This window comes from Pristiophorus japonicus, chromosome 2 (assembly GCF_044704955.1).
Source record: "Pristiophorus japonicus isolate sPriJap1 chromosome 2, sPriJap1.hap1, whole genome shotgun sequence".
Taxonomy (NCBI): Eukaryota; Metazoa; Chordata; class Chondrichthyes; family Pristiophoridae; genus Pristiophorus; species Pristiophorus japonicus.
Window position 1 is genome coordinate 144845571 of NC_091978.1, and position 18071 is coordinate 144863641.

The window sequence follows — 18071 nt, forward strand, 5'->3', positions numbered from 1 at the left end:
AAGGTGCCGCCCATTTAAAACAGAGATGAGGAGAAGTTTCTTCTCTCAGACAGTTGTAAATCTGTGGAATTCGCTGCCTCAGAGAGCTGTGGAAGCTGGGACATTGAATAAATTTAAGACAGAAATAGACAGTTTCTTAAACGATAAGGGGATAAGGGGTTCAGGGGTTATGGGGAGCGGGAGGGGTAGTGGAGCTGAGTCCATGATCAGATCAGCCTTGATCTTATTGAATGGCAGAGCAGGCTCGAGGGGCCGTATGGCCTACTCCTGTTCCTATTTCTTATGTTCTTATGAAATCACAGGCGGGCCATGGAGGAGATTGCAGGGGGGTCGTGGAGGCCATGGGGAGCGGGGTGGGAGAGGAAATAGCGGGCTGTGGAGGACGTCAGGAAGGCATCGGATCATTGGGGGCTGGGGTTGGGGGGGAATCCGATCGCTGGGGAGGTTAACATGGTAGCTTAACATGGTAGTTTTGGTATGCCAGGTGGAAGCACTCCTGCTCCTTCTGGCCCACAAGCAAACCTGTTCCATCCAGCAGTCCTTGCCACCTTCAATCACCGGATTTTCTGAGGCTTGGGATACTCAACTGTCCAGTGTTAAACCTAGAACAGCTAAAAAGAATCTTTTGCCTGCAGTCTCATTAAAATATTTAAATTAGGGACCCGCTTGGTTGGTTGATCGCCCGCCCATTATCCTCTTCCCGTTAAAACTGGAAGTGGGCAGATTAAGTTCGGCCTGATCCAATGTACCTTGATATCTTGTTTGATTCTCCAAATTCAATCACATTAAATTGCTGCAATCATTACCACTATCAGTACTTCACCCAGTGTCAGCTGTGGCTCAGTGGGTAGCACACTCACCTCTAAGTCAGAAGGTTGTGGGTTTAAGTCCCACACCAGGGACATGAGCATACAAATCTCGACTGACACTCCAGTGCGGTACTGAGGGAGTGCTGCACTGTCGGAGGTGCTATCTTTCAGATGAGACATTAAACCAAGGCTCTGTCTGCTCTCTCAGGTGGATGTAAAAGATCCCATGGCATGATTTCACAGGGGAGTTATCCTTCTATCATTATTTATCCCTCAATCAACTTAACAAAAACAGATTATGTGGTCATTATCACATTTGTTTGTGGGAGCCTTGATGTTTGCAAATTGGGTGCCGCGTTTCCCACATTATAAGTGACTACACTCCAAAATTACTTCATTGGCTGCAAAGCGCTTTGAGACATCCAGTGGTCATGAAAGGCGCTATGTAAATGCAAGTTTTTCTTTCTTTTCGGGCTCCAAGTACTCGCCAGAAGGAAACTTTGAAAAGGCTAAAACCTACAATTGTAGTGCTGGTTGTTTTACCACAGTTTAAGTGGTAAAAATAGAAAATGTTAGCAGTTTATTTTTTTGAATTTCTAATGTTAACACTGAGTTTGCTTTTTGAAAGATGTTGGCAGCTCTTAGGCATCCTGCTGGATGAAAAACATCTTACAAAGATGGAAGAGTGGCAGAGTTACGATGTCTACACAATGAAAGTGCACTCCCTGGTGACATGGATAACTCAGCTGTGGTGAACTCCACAATCCAGACTGCCTCTTCTGGATGAATAAAAAAGTCACTGACTAAAGAACATAAGAACATAAGAATATAAGAATTAGGAACAGGAATAGGCCATCTAGCCCCTCGAGCCTGCTCCACCATTCAACAAGATCATGGCTGATCTGGCCGTGGACTCAGCTCCACTTACCCGCCCGCTCCCATAACCCTTAATTACCCTATTGGTTAAAAATCTATCTATCTGTGATTTGAATATATTTAATGAGCTAGCCTCAACTGCTTCCTTGGGCAGAGAATTCCACAGATTCACAACCCTCTGGGAGAAGAAATTCCTTCTCAACTCGGTTTTAAATTGGCTCCCCCGTATTTTGAGGCTGTGCCCCCGAGTTCTAGTCTCCCCGACCAGTGGAAACAACCTCTCTGCCTCTATCCTGTCTATCCCCTTCATTATTTTAAATGTTTCTATAAGATCACCCCTCATCCTTCTGAACTCCAACGAGTAAAGACCCAGTCTACTCAATCTACCATCATAAGGTAACCCCCTCATCTCCGGAATCAGCCTAGTGAATCGTCTCTACACCCGTTCCAAAGCCAGTATATCCTTCCTTAAGTAAAGCGACCAAAACTGCACGCAGTACTCCAGGTGTGGCCTCACCAATACCTTGTACAGTTGCAGCAGGACCTCCCTGCTTTTGTACTCCATCCCTCTCGCAATGAAAGCCAAAATTCCATTCACCTTCCTGACTACCTGCTACACCTGCAAACTAACTTTTTGGATTCATGCACAAGGACCTCCAGGTCCCTCTGCACCACAGCATGTTGTAATTTCTCCCCATTCAAATAATATTCCCTTTTACTGTTTTTTTTTCCCCAAGGTGGATGACCTCACATTTTCCGACATTGTATTCCATCTGCCAAACCTTAGCCCATTCGCTTAACCTATCTAAATCTCTTTGTGTCCTCTACACAACCTGCTTTCCCACTAATCTTTGTGTCATCTGCAAATTTTGTTACACAACACTCTGTCCCCTCTTCCAGGTCATCTATGTATATTGCAAACAGTTGTGGTCCCAGCACCGATGGGGAAGAAGTTTAAAAGGAGACAATAAAGGAGAAAAACTGATACAAGCAAATTAGTATAAGAGATAATGTTGGGTTGAAGGTGCTGTAATAATTTCTGAACAAATTCTAACAGTTATACAGGCTACTATATTAAGTAACAAGTTAACCGAGGTTTACTAAGTAAGAGTAAAATCCAGTTGAGTGTTCATATGAATAATAGGTTGTTTTAAATTCTGCTTCATGCACTAAAAAATGCTTAAATAGCATATTATAATACAAAGAACGTTTGAGTTCTAATGAGAAAACATTGTGTTGATTAAAATCAAAAAATCTGACTACATCACATTTTACAGGGTAATTGTAATCATGTCATGGAAACAATAGACATGTCTTCACTTTGTGTTCTAAATGTAGAGTCATGTGGTACACTCAAATTATACATTTTAACTGTCACATTTTCAGTATTGCAAGCCTTTCAAATATTATACTGATGGTAAAGTGGAGTTAGATGTAGATGTCATAACATTGATAGAATAGTGTATTTAAAGTTCATACCTTATCTATTATACCTAGTCATTCTTATTTTAGGAGATGCGTCAATGTTTTTTTCTTACCTGCAGACAGAACACTGTCTCTGGGGCTGAAGAGCAGTGAACATCACAATCACAGAGTAATTACGAGGAGGGGCCTTCACAAACCTTCGAAATTTGTCACCATTCATTCGAATGACCGAACGTCTGGAGCTCCATTCCATTAGCTGTTCCACCTTTTCTGTCAGGAGGTTCTGACATGTAATAGGAAATAATGAGGATTAGACAGTAAAATCTCTTGCATTAATTATATGACGGTCATAAAATGCTGGCTGTAAAAAGTATGTCAAAATGGTGAAGCAAATTAATATAATTGTTAAAAAAGCATATTTCTAGAAAGCATCAAATATTTGGCCACTAATCTATGCATTTTAAAATAGAGGTGTAGGAAAATAATAACTACCATTATTGTGGTAGACAATACAGCAGATTGGAACAGACTTCAGGATGACGTAGACAGACTGGTGAATTAGGCAGACACATGGCAGATGAAATTGAATGCAGAGAAGTGTGAAGTGATACATTTTGGAAGGATGAATGAGGAGAGGCAATATTAACTAAATGGTACAATTATAAAGGGGGTGCAGGAACAGAGTGATCTAGGGGTGTATGCACACAAATCTTGATGGTAATGAAAAACACACATGGGTTCCTTGGCATTATTATTAGAAGTGTAGAGTACGAAGGCAAGGAAGTTATGCTAAACATTTATAAAACATTGGTTAAGCCTCAGTTGGCATACTGTGTTCAATTCTGGGCAATGCATTTTTGGAAGGTTGTCAAGGCCTTGGAAAGGGTGCAGAAGAGATTTATTAGAATGGTACGAGGGATGAGGGACTTTGGTTATGTGGAGAAGCTGGGATTGTTCTCCTTAGAGCAGTGAAATTAAGAGATCTGATCGAGGTGTTCAGAATCATGAACGGTTTTGATAAGAGTGAATAAAGAGAAACTGTTTCCAATAGCAGAAAGGTCGGTAACCAGAGGAAGATTATTGGCAAAAGTACCAGGGGCAACATGAGGAAACATTTTTTTTACATTGCGAGTTGTTTTGATCTGGAATGCACTGCCTGAAAAGGTGGAGGAAGCAGATTCAATGGTAATATTCAAAAGAGAATTGTATAACTACTTGAAGGGAAACAATTTACAGAGCTATGATAAAAGAACAGGGGAGTGGGATTAATTGGAGAGCTCTATCAAAGAGCCAGCACAGGCACAATGGGCTGAATGGCTGTCATCATTCTATGGTTCTATGTCAGCAATCACTAATGAGTTGCTGCTGGTGGTCACACTATCTACCCTAATGTGTGGTTAATTCTTCACGCTGTTGACAACTGCCAGATTAGAATATCCCACAGCTTGTACTAAGAGGTATTTGGAAAGTCAAGCATGTAAGTTCCTGATGAGCTATTCTTGAAAAAGAAATTGAGTCAAAGCTTTTTGAATAGGCGGTTCCTTGGTCAATGAATTTTCCCCTGAGTTTATGGAAGCAATGTCAATGGGAATCACCATTAGGCAGAGGTTGAGTCTAGAAACCCTGGCAATAGATTTGCAAAGTCACATTTGATACAGGATTGAGCATCAACCAAAATATCCACATGTAAAAGAAAAACTATGGGCCAGAAATTCTCCATCGCCCTGATTGGGGCATTAACTTTTGAAAGTTGTAAGTTTATCACCAGGCGCTAATCAATCTCCACGCACGCGAAATTGAGTCTCTACACTGAAAGAATACAGGGCAATGCTAAATCAGGCGCTAATGGCATAGATGAGTGATGTTAGGTTCCAAGCGGTAACAAAAATGAGATGTTGTGTAATCGGGCGTGAGCATTGGTGACGGCGCCTTCCAGCCATTAAAAGGGAGGGTCACTGGAGTCTGCACACCAGCTCCCAAGAGTCGGGGAATGCAGAACGGCAATATGCTGTGGGATGAAATGCAAAAGGCCTTTGATGGCCGCAACACTCTGGGGACTAAGCAGCATTTATTTGGCTGCAGATACATGCTCTCTGGGACGCATAAATGACCTTTGGAATGGAAGTATTCTGGCGCATTCCTTTAAGTAATGTCTGTCAGCCGTCAGCCAGCTTCTTCACGCCTGTCGCTGTCAGCGTGAGGCAGTAAGACAGAGGGCACTATTGAAGTTTGAAGATCGAGCACCCAGCAAGCATTGCACGCTCGCTGACGTCACAATTTGCATGGCGAAAGGTGCCGAGGCGCTGTTATCGCCGGCACTACGGGATCGGCGAATATAACGTGGAGCGCGGGATTCGCCCCATCACAGCGTTAATGCCTGAGCGCTCTGCCCAGGCGCTAATGGGACGAGCTAAGCAGCCGAATTTCTCCCCCTCGGTGTTATATTTAACTGTATCAAATATGAGTTAACTGGGGTAAGGCAGCAGTTGATGAAATGAAAGCTTAGATCAATTAGCTTTAAACATGATACAAGAAACTGCTTACAGCAATGAAAGTCAACATAAAGGAATATGAGTATGTCATTCACCTCATCAAGCCTGTTCCTTTTTATGTTGGTCTTGATTTTCCAAGACTGGAAAACTCACTTAAACTACAATTTAAACATGAAAGGATCCAATAATGACAAAAATATCAGGGTTGATCCCCAGGCTTTGCTAATTTAGCAGACTTCGACCAAAATGCTCACAGAGTTGCTATAATTAACTCAGTAGCCATGGGTTAGAAACTCGAAAGAAAATCGGCCCGAGTTCCCTCCCGCAATTGCTCTCCAGTCACATCTGCTAGATGGGCACTTCTATTCGCATTGAGCGCAGTCTATGGGGCCGAAATTAACCTCCGCTGGAAGAGGGGCGCACCTACCCTTTTTGATGCATTTTGATCGCTGGGATGGATGCAGCGGCCTATCTTGCGAAATTCAGCTCTTTGTCGTTTTTTCCCGAGCAGGGCGGAAGTGGAGGCGGAGCGAAGAAGTTGGTCATAATGAGGGTGGAAGTGGGGGCGGGACGGAGTATCCGCCGCTGTCAGTCATCAGCGCCAGGCTGGTGACTTCATCGCGCTGGCGCGTCACCGCGTCTCTCGAGCCGCTGCGAACTCTGCGTTTATTTTAGTTAAGTCCACTGAGCCACCAGGGAGGGTTTTGGTCAGGCCAGCGGCCCAGCCACCAAGAAGGGGTGCCAGGCTGCCAGTTGGTGGCCCGGCCGAACCTGGGCATATTTGTCGGGCTGGCCTGGCAGTCGGACGAAACAAAAAAATAAGATGGCAGCCGCGGCAGTGAGCCCTCCCATTTAATGGCGACCGCAACGCCATTTCAAACACTGTGCACCAACAGAAAAAGCTGCTGGGGGCACCGGCCAGCAGCCAAAAGTCTTTATCAGCTGAATTTCGCTTCTGGGATGGGACATCAGTGGTGCGTACTTTGATGACGCACTTAGGAGGCTTCAGCAGCAGTGGGGCGGATATAGGCACCGCTGGAAAAACACTTGAGGGCAATTGCATGAAAAGCGGCCATTCCATGAAAAATCGGTGGCCATTCCGCAACGAGCCGTGGCTGCTGTTTTCCGGCGGCCAGAGACCTTAACGAAAGGGGCAATTTCGGCCCCTATATTTTTTCTGCAGAGAAAAGCCAATGTTCTGTTTGTTATGTATGACACCTTTACAGAACTAACCTTTTAAATGGACAGTAGCCCAATAGTCTTCCCCTTAAGGAGGAAAGTATATTTGTGTGCCTCAGAGGGCTGAACAAATAACACAGAATTAATTTTAAAAGCCTGGAAAGAGACAAAGTAGCAGTTAAGTCTATCTGGAAGAGCTTTGTGCAAAATATTAATTTCCCACTAATGCCATTCCTTTTTGTTTGTGCCCTCTCTAAAACTGCTAGGTTGTAATCACATTGTTTAATCGCAATAACTAACACCTTACATGTTCATGTGAAATTCATTTGTCCAATACTTGAACTAAGATGCTATGCGATTTAAAGTAAATAGTCCCTCAAAATTAATTCTTTAGCATCTCTGCCATCACAGCACACAATCACAGTTTGAATAAGCCCAAAGCTTTTGCCATTCATACTTTACATAGCAGACTATTTAATATGTTTTCTGATCTTACTTTCCAGGCTTAATATGAAATGATAACCTGAATGTATTTCAATTATCATTTTAAATACTTCAATGAGATCCCTGTTAATTATATTTCCATACTGTAATGCTCAAGCTTCTCTAATCCTTCCTCACAGCTCTTCACTTACATTTGGAATCAGTCTTGTTCTTCCTTTCAGTAGCTTTTCCACTGAATGTGTATTCATCTCTTGATAGCCCTGCGGCTATTGCTCATTTGGGTGCCTGGAATTTGTCAGTCCTTGACTTCAAATTTGGTTCAAATCCCTCGAGCAGCAGAGCTATCGCCTTCCTTGCTCAGTATCTCATGTATCGGTGTGAAGTACAGCAATTGTTTATGTAGTTATGAATGGAAAGGCATGTTCTTTACTTTCCAATTGCATTCTTCAATATGGCTGGAAACTTCAAATCATTAGTTGGCAATGTGAAGCTGGATCAGCAATTTGTGTTAATCCTCAAGGGTATAAAATATCATAAAAACTGTAAACTGGATTGTTATATCATGTACATGAGATGCTTTGGAAGCCCAGTGAGCAATCTTAAAAGCACAGACAGGATTTTGTTCTTGGGGAGTGCACAGGGCAGTTGTGACTTTATACATGATCACGGAATGTTCAAAGGCGCAAAGAAAAGCCAACTCACATTACATTCATTGGGCTAGAAATTCATCTGTTGAGCACCACTCCGTAGCGCCATGAAAAGGCGATAAAATAGCAACGGCTGCTCTTTCGCCAGCACAAGAGTAAGAAGCTGAAGAGGAGGAAGCAGAAGGAATGGTGCAACCCAAACAGCCCTTTCCTGGCCAGGATGGAATCAGCCACCTGCGGTACTAGTGACCACATCCCCAATTCTCCTTTCCACATTTGTCCCACACCTCTGTTACTGGCCATCATAGCATTCTCTTCGTCACAATGTTGAAATAAAAGCCACCACAAAGCAAACTTTCCAATCCAACTTTATACATCTATCCATCCAATATGATGTCAAGAAATCAACTCATCACCCTTATGCATTCTCTTGGTGATTATGTGCCTTTCTCTATACTGCTGGGATGTCACGCAGTGCTGCCGCAGTGGCTGCCGCATGGCTGCTGGAAGGCTACTGACTTTCAGTGCGGGGCACTCCAAAGGGCCTTGCTGATGGCTGAGAGTGTTAAATCAATCTTCTTCTTCACTCTCTTCCCCCTCTCTTAGTCAGCCACTGGTTGGACAGGCTGCAATTCTTTGGTGTGGGAAATGAGGAAGACACAAGGATGGAGCTGTGGTGAGGGGAGAGCAGGAAAGCATGAGGTACATGCCAGAAGGAGAATAATTTTTGAGAATACCAGCATCTTTTATCCTTTCAGGCCCACCACTGGCCAAGGGCTCACCCATGTCCCTGCCAAGAATGGCCAGCACCATCTCCTCCATGGGGGTGTGGTGAGGCTAGGAATGGGAGATGTCCCTCGTAATTGGTGCAGATTGTTGATAGGTGAATGACTGGGGGTGGGACTTCTGGATTGAGCAGTGTGAGACAAGTGATGCAGTTGTTCGATGACTTTTGAAAATGCGTTCACTAACCTTGACCAATGGGTTGAGGTCATGAAGCTTCTTTGTGCACTGAAGCCAGGTCATGGGGGCGACACTGCTGGCAGTGACAGTCTTGGTGATGTAGTCCCACATCGTTCTTTCTGGAGGACCTCCTGGCCCATGAGTGGCGCACTTGTCTTGCAATGTTGACCCCCTGCACAAAACTGGAGAGCTGCGTGCAAGACCCTGGGTGGCCCTTCCCTGGCTTGCTGAGCCATTTGAGTTGGTGCTGAAGCACTTTTCCATTAATTGAGCTTCAGAAAGGAATTCAGCTGCAAGAGCTGAATATTCCCATTTGGGACTTCTTTTTAATGTTAATATTTTTTGAAAGGCAGTGAGGGCTGGAAACTTCATTTTTTAAACTGCATTTTAATTTGTTTTACTTCTGAATGCACTGCCCCTTTAATTCATAGCTCTTGTATTTACCCACAATTCCTTGCAAGTTCCACAGCCTCACACCCAGAAGCTGTGCAAAGCTCGAACGGCATTTCAGGATGGGAACTTCGTCCCGGAGGTCTCCAGTAACAGAAGGGCGTTACACGCAAGGTAAGCACTACCCATGATTCTTCAGGCCCCCAGATGAATTTATTCGGCTTAGCATTGCGGCCACTTCCGGCGGCCGTTAACTCCAGTAGCCGGTGACACCCGCAACTTTCTTGGGTAACTTGAATTTTTGGCCCATTGTTTTTGTACAGCTTTTCACCAATTACCTCATGTGGTCCGCATGAAGAAACACAAAGCTATCACCACCATCACTGACATTCTCACCATCAAGAACTTGGGGGTCACCATTGGCCCAAACATTAATTCAATCAAGCACATCAACAAAATCACTGCAAGAGAATGGCTGAAGCTTGGTTCTCTTCAATGACTGACTCACCTCATGACACCTCAAAGTCTTTCCACTATCGACAACACACAAGATGGAATACTCACCACTTAACTGGATGGGTGCAACCATAACAACACTCAAGAAGCTTGACACCATCCAGGACAAAGCATTTTGCTTGATTGGTGTCCCTTCCACTGGACTCAATATCCATTTCCCTCCACCGTGCCTGCAGAACGTACGATCTACAGATGCATTACTGCAGCTCGCCAAAATTACTTTGACACCATTTGTTATATATGTATACATATTTACTCTGTACAGCCACCAGAGAGCTCATCCCCTGGAGTCCCAAGGTATCCCATAATCCTTTGGGAGCACAGGTATTTAAGGAGGCTTCACAGGTTGGAGAGGCGCTCTGGAGACCTGCAATAAAAGACTAAGGTCACACTTTACTTTGAGCTCACAGTGTTCAGTCTGACTCTTTCTCCATACACACCATTTCCTTCCCCTGAAACCTCTAACACTAAAAAGGACAAGTAATGTGATGCCATGGTAACACCATCATCTTACAATGAGATCATGAGTGGAATATGGTAGTGGGAGCTTCTAACAAAAGTATTAATGTTTTTCATGACTCCAGAATGGATCTTGCAGGTATAGATACAAGATCCTGTTCTACTTGCTGATTAATATATTACCTGGGGGTGTGGGTGAATGCAAACTTTAGCCTGGATTTAAGTTCTTCTCCACTATGCTAAGAAGGGGTGAAGAACCCTTTGGTCTTTCTTATCTTTTGCTAATAACAGCATAGTCCAAGTCCAGCCTAAGCGTATGACATATAAACATAGAAACATAGAAAGCGACAGCGCAGGAGGCCATTTCGGCTCATCATGTCCGTGCCGGCCGACAAAGAGCCACACGGCCCTTGGTCAGCAGCCCTGAAGGTTATATATAAACTTACGAACAATGAACAATGGCGGAAAGGTAAAGAGCATCCAGCCCAACCAGTCTGCCCCATACAACTGCGACACCCCTTGCATCGAAACATTCTGCACTCCACCCAAGCCAGAGCCATGTGATCTACAGGGAGAGGCAAAAGCCCAGGCCAAATGGGGGGAAAAAAATCTGGAAAAATTCCTCTCCGACCCATCCAGGCGATCGAAACTAGCCCAGGAGATCACTCTGGCTGTATTTGTTTACCTGCAGTACTTACCATCGTATCTGCACCAGCCAACAAGAGGTTATCCAGTCTAATCCCACTTACCAGCTCCAGGTCCGTAACCCTGCAGGTTACGGCACTTCAAGTGGCCATCCAAGCATATTTTAAATGTGGTGAGAGTTTCTGCATTCACCACCCTTCCAGGCAGTGAGTTCCAGACTCCCACAACCATCTGCGTGAAGAAGCCTCCCTTCAAATCCCCTCTGAACCTTCCACCAACCACCTTAAAACTATGCCCCCTCGTAATTGACCCTTCCACCAAGGGAAACAGACCCTTGCTACCCACTATATCCAGGCCCCACAAAATTCTGCACACCTCAATGAGGTCTCCTCTCAGCTTCCTCTGTTCCAATAAGAACAAACCCAGCCTATCCAATCTGTCCTCATAGCTAAGATTCTCCATTCCAGGCAGCATCCGAGTAAATCTCCTCTGCAAACTCTCTAGTGCAATCACGAACTTCCTATAATAGTGACCAGAACTGCACGCAGTACTCCAGCTGTGGCTTAACTCAAGTATCATACAATTTAAGTATAACCTCCCTGCTCTTGCATTCTATGCCTCGGCCAAAAAAGCAAGCGTTCCGTGTGTCTTCTTAACTACCTTATCCACCTGGCCTGCTACATTCAGGGATCTGTCGATAAGCACTCCAAGCTCTCTTTGTTCATCTACACTTTTAATGTGTATACCCTTTCCTTATTAGCACTCCCAAAGTGCATTACCTCACACTTCTCCGAATTAAATTCCATTTGCCACTGCTCTGCCCACCTGACCAGTAGATCGATACACATCCTGCAGTCCATGACTTTCCTCTTCATTATCAACCACACAGCCAATTTTAATGTCATCTGCAAACTTCTTAATCATACTACCTATATTCAAATCTAGATCATTGATGTATACCACAAAAAGCAAGGGACCCAGAACTGAGCCCTGCGGAACCCCACTGGAAACATCCTTCCAGTCACAAAAACATCCATCAACCCTTTGCTTCCGAACTCTAAACCAATTTTGGATCCAACTTGCCACTTTGCCCTGGATAGTGAGGTTGGGGACAGCATCAAACAAGAAATTAGGGATGCGTGCAATTAAGGCACAGCAGTTATCATGGGTGACTTTAATCTGCATATAGATTGGGCTAACCAAACTGGTAGCAATGCGGTGGAGGAGGATTTCTTGGAGTGCATTAGGGATGGTTTTCTGGACCAATATGTCGAGGAACCAACTAGAGGGCTGGCCATCATAGACTGGATGATGTGTAATGAGAAAGGACTAATTAGCAATCTTGTTGTGCGAGGCCCCTTGAGGAAGAGTGACCATAATACGGTAGAATTCTTTATTAAGATGGAGAGTGACACAGTTAATTCAGAGACTAGGGTCCTGAACTTAAGGAAAGGTAACTTCGATGGTATTAAATGTGAATTGGCAAATGAGACCGGCAAATGATACTTAAAGGTTGATGGTGGATAGGCAATGGCAAACATTTAAAGAGCACATGGATTAACTTCAACAATTGTACATCCTTGTCTGGAGTAATAATAAAACGGGGAAGGTGGCTCAACCGTGGCTAACAACGGAAATGAAGGATAGTGTTCGATCCCAGGAAGAGGCATAGAAATTGGCCAGAAAAAGCAGCAAACCTGAGGACTGCGAGAAATTTAGAATTCAGCAGAGGAGGACAAAGGGTCTAATTAGGAGGGGAAAATAGAGTATGAGAGGAAGCTTGCTGGGAATATAAAAACTGACTGCAAAAGCTTCTAGAGATATGTGAAGAGAAAAAGATTAGTGAAGACAAACATCGGTCCCTTGCAGTCAGATTCAGATGAATTTATAATAGGGAGCAAAGAAATGGCAGAACAGTTGAACAAATACTTTGGTTCTGTCTTCACGAAGGAAGACACAAATAACCTTCCGGAAATACTAGGGGACCGAGGGTCTAGTGAGAAGGAGGAACTGAAGGAAATCCTTATTAGGCTGGAAATTGTGTTAGGGAAATTGATGGGATTGAAGGCCGATAAATCCCCAGGACCTGATGGTCTGCATCCCAGAGTACTTAAGGAAGTGGCCCTAGAAATAGCGGATGCATTGGTGATCATTTTCCAACAGTCTATCGACTCTGGATCAGTTCTTATGGACTGGAGGGTAGCTAATGCAACACCACTTTTTAAAAAAGGAGGGGGAGAGAAAACGGGTAATTATAGATCGGTTAGACTGACATCAGTAATGGGGAAAATGTTGGAATCAATTATTAAAGATGAAATAGCAGCGCATTTGGAAAGCAGTGACAGGATCGGTCCAAGTCAACATGGATTTGTGTAAGGGAAATCATGCTTGACAAATCTTCTAGAATTTTTTGAGGATGTAACTAGTAGAGTGGGGACAAGGGAGAACCAGTGGATGTGGTGTATTTGGACTTTCAAAAGGCTTTTGATAAGGTCCCACACAAGAGATTGGTGTGCAAAATTAAAGCACATGGTATTGGGGTAAGGTACTGACGTGGATAGAGAACTGGTTGGCAGACAGGAAGCAGAGAATCGGGATAAACGGGTCCTTTTCAGAATGGCAGGCAGTGACTAGTGGGGTGCCGCAGAGCTCAGTGCTGGGATCCCAGCTATTACAGTGTGCAGTAATGATTTAGATGAAGGAATTGAGTGTAATATCTCCAAGTTTGTGGATGACACTAAGCTGGGTGGCGGTGTGAGCTGTGAGGAGGATGCTAAGAGGTTGCAAGGTGACTTGGACAGGTTAGGTGAGTGGGCAAATGCATGGCAGATGCAGTATAATGTGGATAAATGTGAGGTTATCCACTTTGGGGGCAAAAACACGAAGGCAGATTATCATCTGAATGGTGGCAGATTAGGAAAAGGGGAGGTGCAACAAGACCTGGGTGTCTTGAAAGTTGGCATGCAGGTATAGCAGATGGTGAAGACGACAAATAGAAACATAGAAACATAGAAAATAGGTGCAGGAGTAGGCCATTCGGCCCTTCTAGCCTGCATCGCCATTCAATGAGTTCATGGCTGAACATGCAACTTCAGTACCCCATTCCTGCTTTCTCACCATACCCCTTGATTCCCCTAGTAGTAAGGACTTCATCTAACTCCTTTTTGAATATATTTAGTGAATTGGCCTCAACAACTTTCTGTGGTAGAGAATTCCACAGGTTCACCACTCTCTGGGTGAAGAATTTCCACCTCATCTCGGTCCTAAATGGCTTCCCCCTTATCCTTCGACTGTGTCCCCTGGTTCTGGACTTCCCCAACATTGGGAACATTCTTCCTGCATCTAACCTGTCTAACCCCGTCAGAATTTTAAACGTTTCTATGAGGTCCCCTCTCATTCTTCTGAACTCCAGTGAATACAAGCCCAGTTGATCCAGTCTTTCTTGATAGGTCAGTCCCGCCATCCCGGGAATCAGTTTGGTGAACCTTCGCTGCACGCCCTCAATAGCAAGAATGTCCTTCCTCAGGTTAGGAGACCAAAACTGTACACAGTACTCCAGGTGTGGCCTCACCAAGGCCCTGTACAACTGTAGCAACACCTCCCTGCCCCTGTACTCAAATCCCCTCGCTATGAAGGCCAACATGCCATTTGCTTTCTTAACCGCCTGCTGTACCTGATGCCAACTTTCAATGACTGATGTACCATGACACCCAGGTCTCTTTGCACCTCCCCTTTTCCTAATCTGTCACCATTCAGATAATAGTCTGTCTCTCTGTTTTTACCACCAAAGTGGATAACCTCACATTTATCCACATTATACTTCATCTGCCATGCATTTGCCCACTCACCTAACCTATCCAAGTCGCTCTGCAGCCTCATAGCATCCTCCTCGCAGCTCACACTGCCACCCAACTTAGTGTCATCCGCAAATTTGGAGATACTACATTTAATCCCCTCGTCTAAATCATTAATGTACAGTGTAAACAGCTGGGGCCCCAGCACAGAACCTTGCGGTACCCCACTCGTCACTGCCTGCCATTCTGAAAAGTCCCCATTTACTCCTACTCTTTGCTTCCTGTCTGACAACCAGTTCTCAATCCATGACAGCACACTACCCCCAATCCCATGTGCTTTAACTTTGCACATTAATCTCTTGTGTGGGACCTTGTCGAAAGCCTTCTGAAAGTCCAAATATACCACATCAACTGGTTCTCCCTTGTCCACTCTACTGGAAACATCCTCAAAAAATTCCAGAAGATTTGTCAAGAATGATTTCCCTTTCACAAATCCATGCTGACTTGGACCTATCATGTCACCTCTTTCCAAATGCACTGCTATGACATCCTTAATTAATTGATTCCATCATTTTACCCACTACCAATGTCAGGCTGACCGGTCTTTCATTCCCTGTTTTCTCTCTCCCTCCTTTTTTAAAAAGTGGGGTTACATTGGCTACCCTCCACTCCAGAGGAACTGATCCAGAGTCAATGGAATGTTGGAAAATGACTGTCAATGCATCCACTATTTCCAAGGCCACCTCCTTAAGTACTCTGGGATGCAGTCCATCAGGCCCTGGGGATTTATCGGCCTTCAATTCCATCAATTTCCCCAACACAATTTCCCGACTAATAAGGATTTCCCTCAGTTCCTCCTCCTTACTAGACCCTCCGACCCCTTTTATATCCGGAAGGTTGTTTGTGTCCTCCTCAGTGAATACCGAACCAAAGTACTTGTTCAATTGGTCCGCCATTTCTTTGTTCCCCGTTATGACTTCCCCTGATTCTGGCTGCAGGCGACCGACGTTTGTCTTTACTAACCTTTTTCTCTTTACTTATCTATAGAAACTTTTGCAATCCGTCTTAATGTTCCCTGCAAGCTTCTTCTCGTCCTCCATGGTGTGTTGGCCTTCATAGCTAGGGGATCTGAGTATAGGAGCAGAGAGGTCTTATTGCAGTTGTACAGGGCCTTGGTGAGGCTTCACCTGGAATATTGTGTTCAGTTTTGGTCTCCTAATCTGAGGAAGGACGTTCTTGTGATTGACGGAGTGCAGCGAAGGTTCACCAGATTGATTCCCGGGAAGGCTGGACTGACATATGAGGAGAGACTGGATCGACTGGGCCTGTATTCACTGGAGTTTAGAAGAATGAGAGGCGATCTCATAGAAACATATAAAATTCTGATGGGACTGGACAGGTTAGATGCTCGAAGAATGTTCCCGATATTTGGGAAGTCCAGAACCTGGCGAACTAGTCTAAGGATAAGGGGTAAGCCATTTAGGACTGAGATGAGGAAAAACTTCTTCACTCAGACAGTTGTTAACCTGTGGAATTCCCTATCGCAGAGAGTTGTTGATGCCAGTTCATTGGATATATTCAAGAGGGAGTTGGATAAAGCCCTTACGGCTAAAGGGATCAAGGGGTATGGAGAGAAAGCAGGAAAGGGGTACTGAGGTGAATGATCAGCCATTATCTTATTGAATGGTGGTGCAGGCTCGAAGGGCCGAATGGCCTACTCCTGCACCTATTTTCTATGTTTTTATGTTTCTATCCCATGGGTTTTAACCTTTGTTACCAGTCTACCATGTGGGACCTTATCAAAAGCTTCGCTAAAATCCATATACACTATATCATAAGAATCAGGAGCAGGAGTAGGCCATATGGCCCCTCGAGCCTGCTCCGCCATTTAATACGATCATGGCTGATCTGATCATGGACTCAGGTCCACTTCCCTGCCCACTCCCCATAACCCCTTATTGTTTAAGAAACTGTCTATTTCTGTCTTAAATTTATTCAATGTCCCAGTTTCCACAGCTCTCTGAGGCAGCGAATTCCACAGATTTACAATCCTCTGAGTGAAGAAATTTCTCCTCATCTCAGTTTTAAATGGGCGGCCCTTTATTCTAAGATTATGCCCTCTAGTTCTAGTCTCCCCTATCAGTGGAAAATCCTCTCTACATCCACCTTTTCAAGCCCCCTCATAATCTTATACGTTTCGATAAGATCACCTCTCATTCTTCTGAATTCCAATGAGTAGAGGCCCAACCTATTCAACCTTTCCTCATAAGTCAACCCCCTCATCTCCGGAATCAACCTAGTGAACCTTCTCTGAACTGCCTCCAAAGCAAGTATATCTTTTCGTAAATATGGAAACCAAAACTGCATGCACTATTCCAGGAGTGGCCTTACCAATAGCCTGTATAACTGTCGCAAGATTTCTCTGCTTTTATACTCCAACCCCTTTGCAATAAAGGCCAAGATACCGTTGGCCTTCCTGATGACTTGCTGTACCTGCATACTATCCTTTTGTGTTTCATGCACAAGTACCCCCAGGTCCTGCACTATGTAATCTTTCTCCATTTAAATAATAACTTGCACTTTGATTTTTTTTCTGCCAAAGTGCACGACCTCACACTTTCTAACATTATACTCTCTCTGCCAAATTTTTGCCCACTCACTTAGCCTTTCTATGTCCTTTTGCAGATTTTTTGTGTCCTCCTCACACATTGCTTTTCCTCCCATCTTTGTGTCGTCAGCAAACTTGGCTACGTTACATTCGGTCCCTTCTTCCAAGTCGTTAATTAAATTGTAAATAGTTGGGGTCCCTGCACTGATCCATGCGGCAACCCACTAGTTACTGATTGCCAACCCGAGAACTATCCTCATCGACCCTCCTGGTTACTTCCTCAAAAAATTCAATCAGGTTAGTCAAACATGATCTTCCCTTAACAAAGCTGTGCTGACTGTCCCTGATTAATCCTTGCCTTTCCAAATGTAGATTTATCCTCTTTCAGGATTTTTTTCAGTAATTTTCCCACCACTGACAGGCCTGTAAATACTCGGCCTATCCCTTTCTCCCTTCTTAAACAAGGGTACCACATTAGCAGTCCTCCGGCACGATGCCCAAATCCAAAGAGGACTGGAAAATTATGGTCAAGGCTTCTGCTATTTCCTCTTTTAATTCACTCAACAGCCTGGGATTCATTTCATCCGGGCCTGGGGACTTATCTACTTTCAAAGCTGCTTAACCCTTTAATACTTCCTCTCTCACTATGTTTATTTCATCCAGAATTTCACACTCCTTCTTGATAGCAGTATTTGCATTTCCCCTTTCCTTTGTGAAAACAGATGCAAAGTATTCATTAAGAACCATACCAACATCTTCCACATCCACACAGAGATTACCCTTGTGGTCTCTAATAGGCCCTACCCTTTCTTTAGTTATCCTCT

The 18071-nt window shown here is 44.2% G+C and overlaps 1 protein-coding gene across 15 annotated transcripts in view; it reads right to left on the minus strand.

Moving 5' to 3' along the window:
- The window catches only part of tusc3 (tumor suppressor candidate 3), a 716082-nt gene that overhangs the window by 472795 nt on the left and 225216 nt on the right, over positions 1–18071 (minus strand). For 14 of the 15 annotated variants that reach the window (XM_070862659.1, XM_070862743.1, XM_070862752.1 and 11 more), the window contains one exon: positions 3224–3393. In XM_070862659.1, the coding sequence (XP_070718760.1) occupies positions 3224–3393 (170 nt within the window). Of the gene's footprint in view, positions 1–3223; positions 3394–3602; positions 3624–18071 lie in introns of those variants that run through there. The other variant, XM_070862697.1, reaches the window with a different exon arrangement.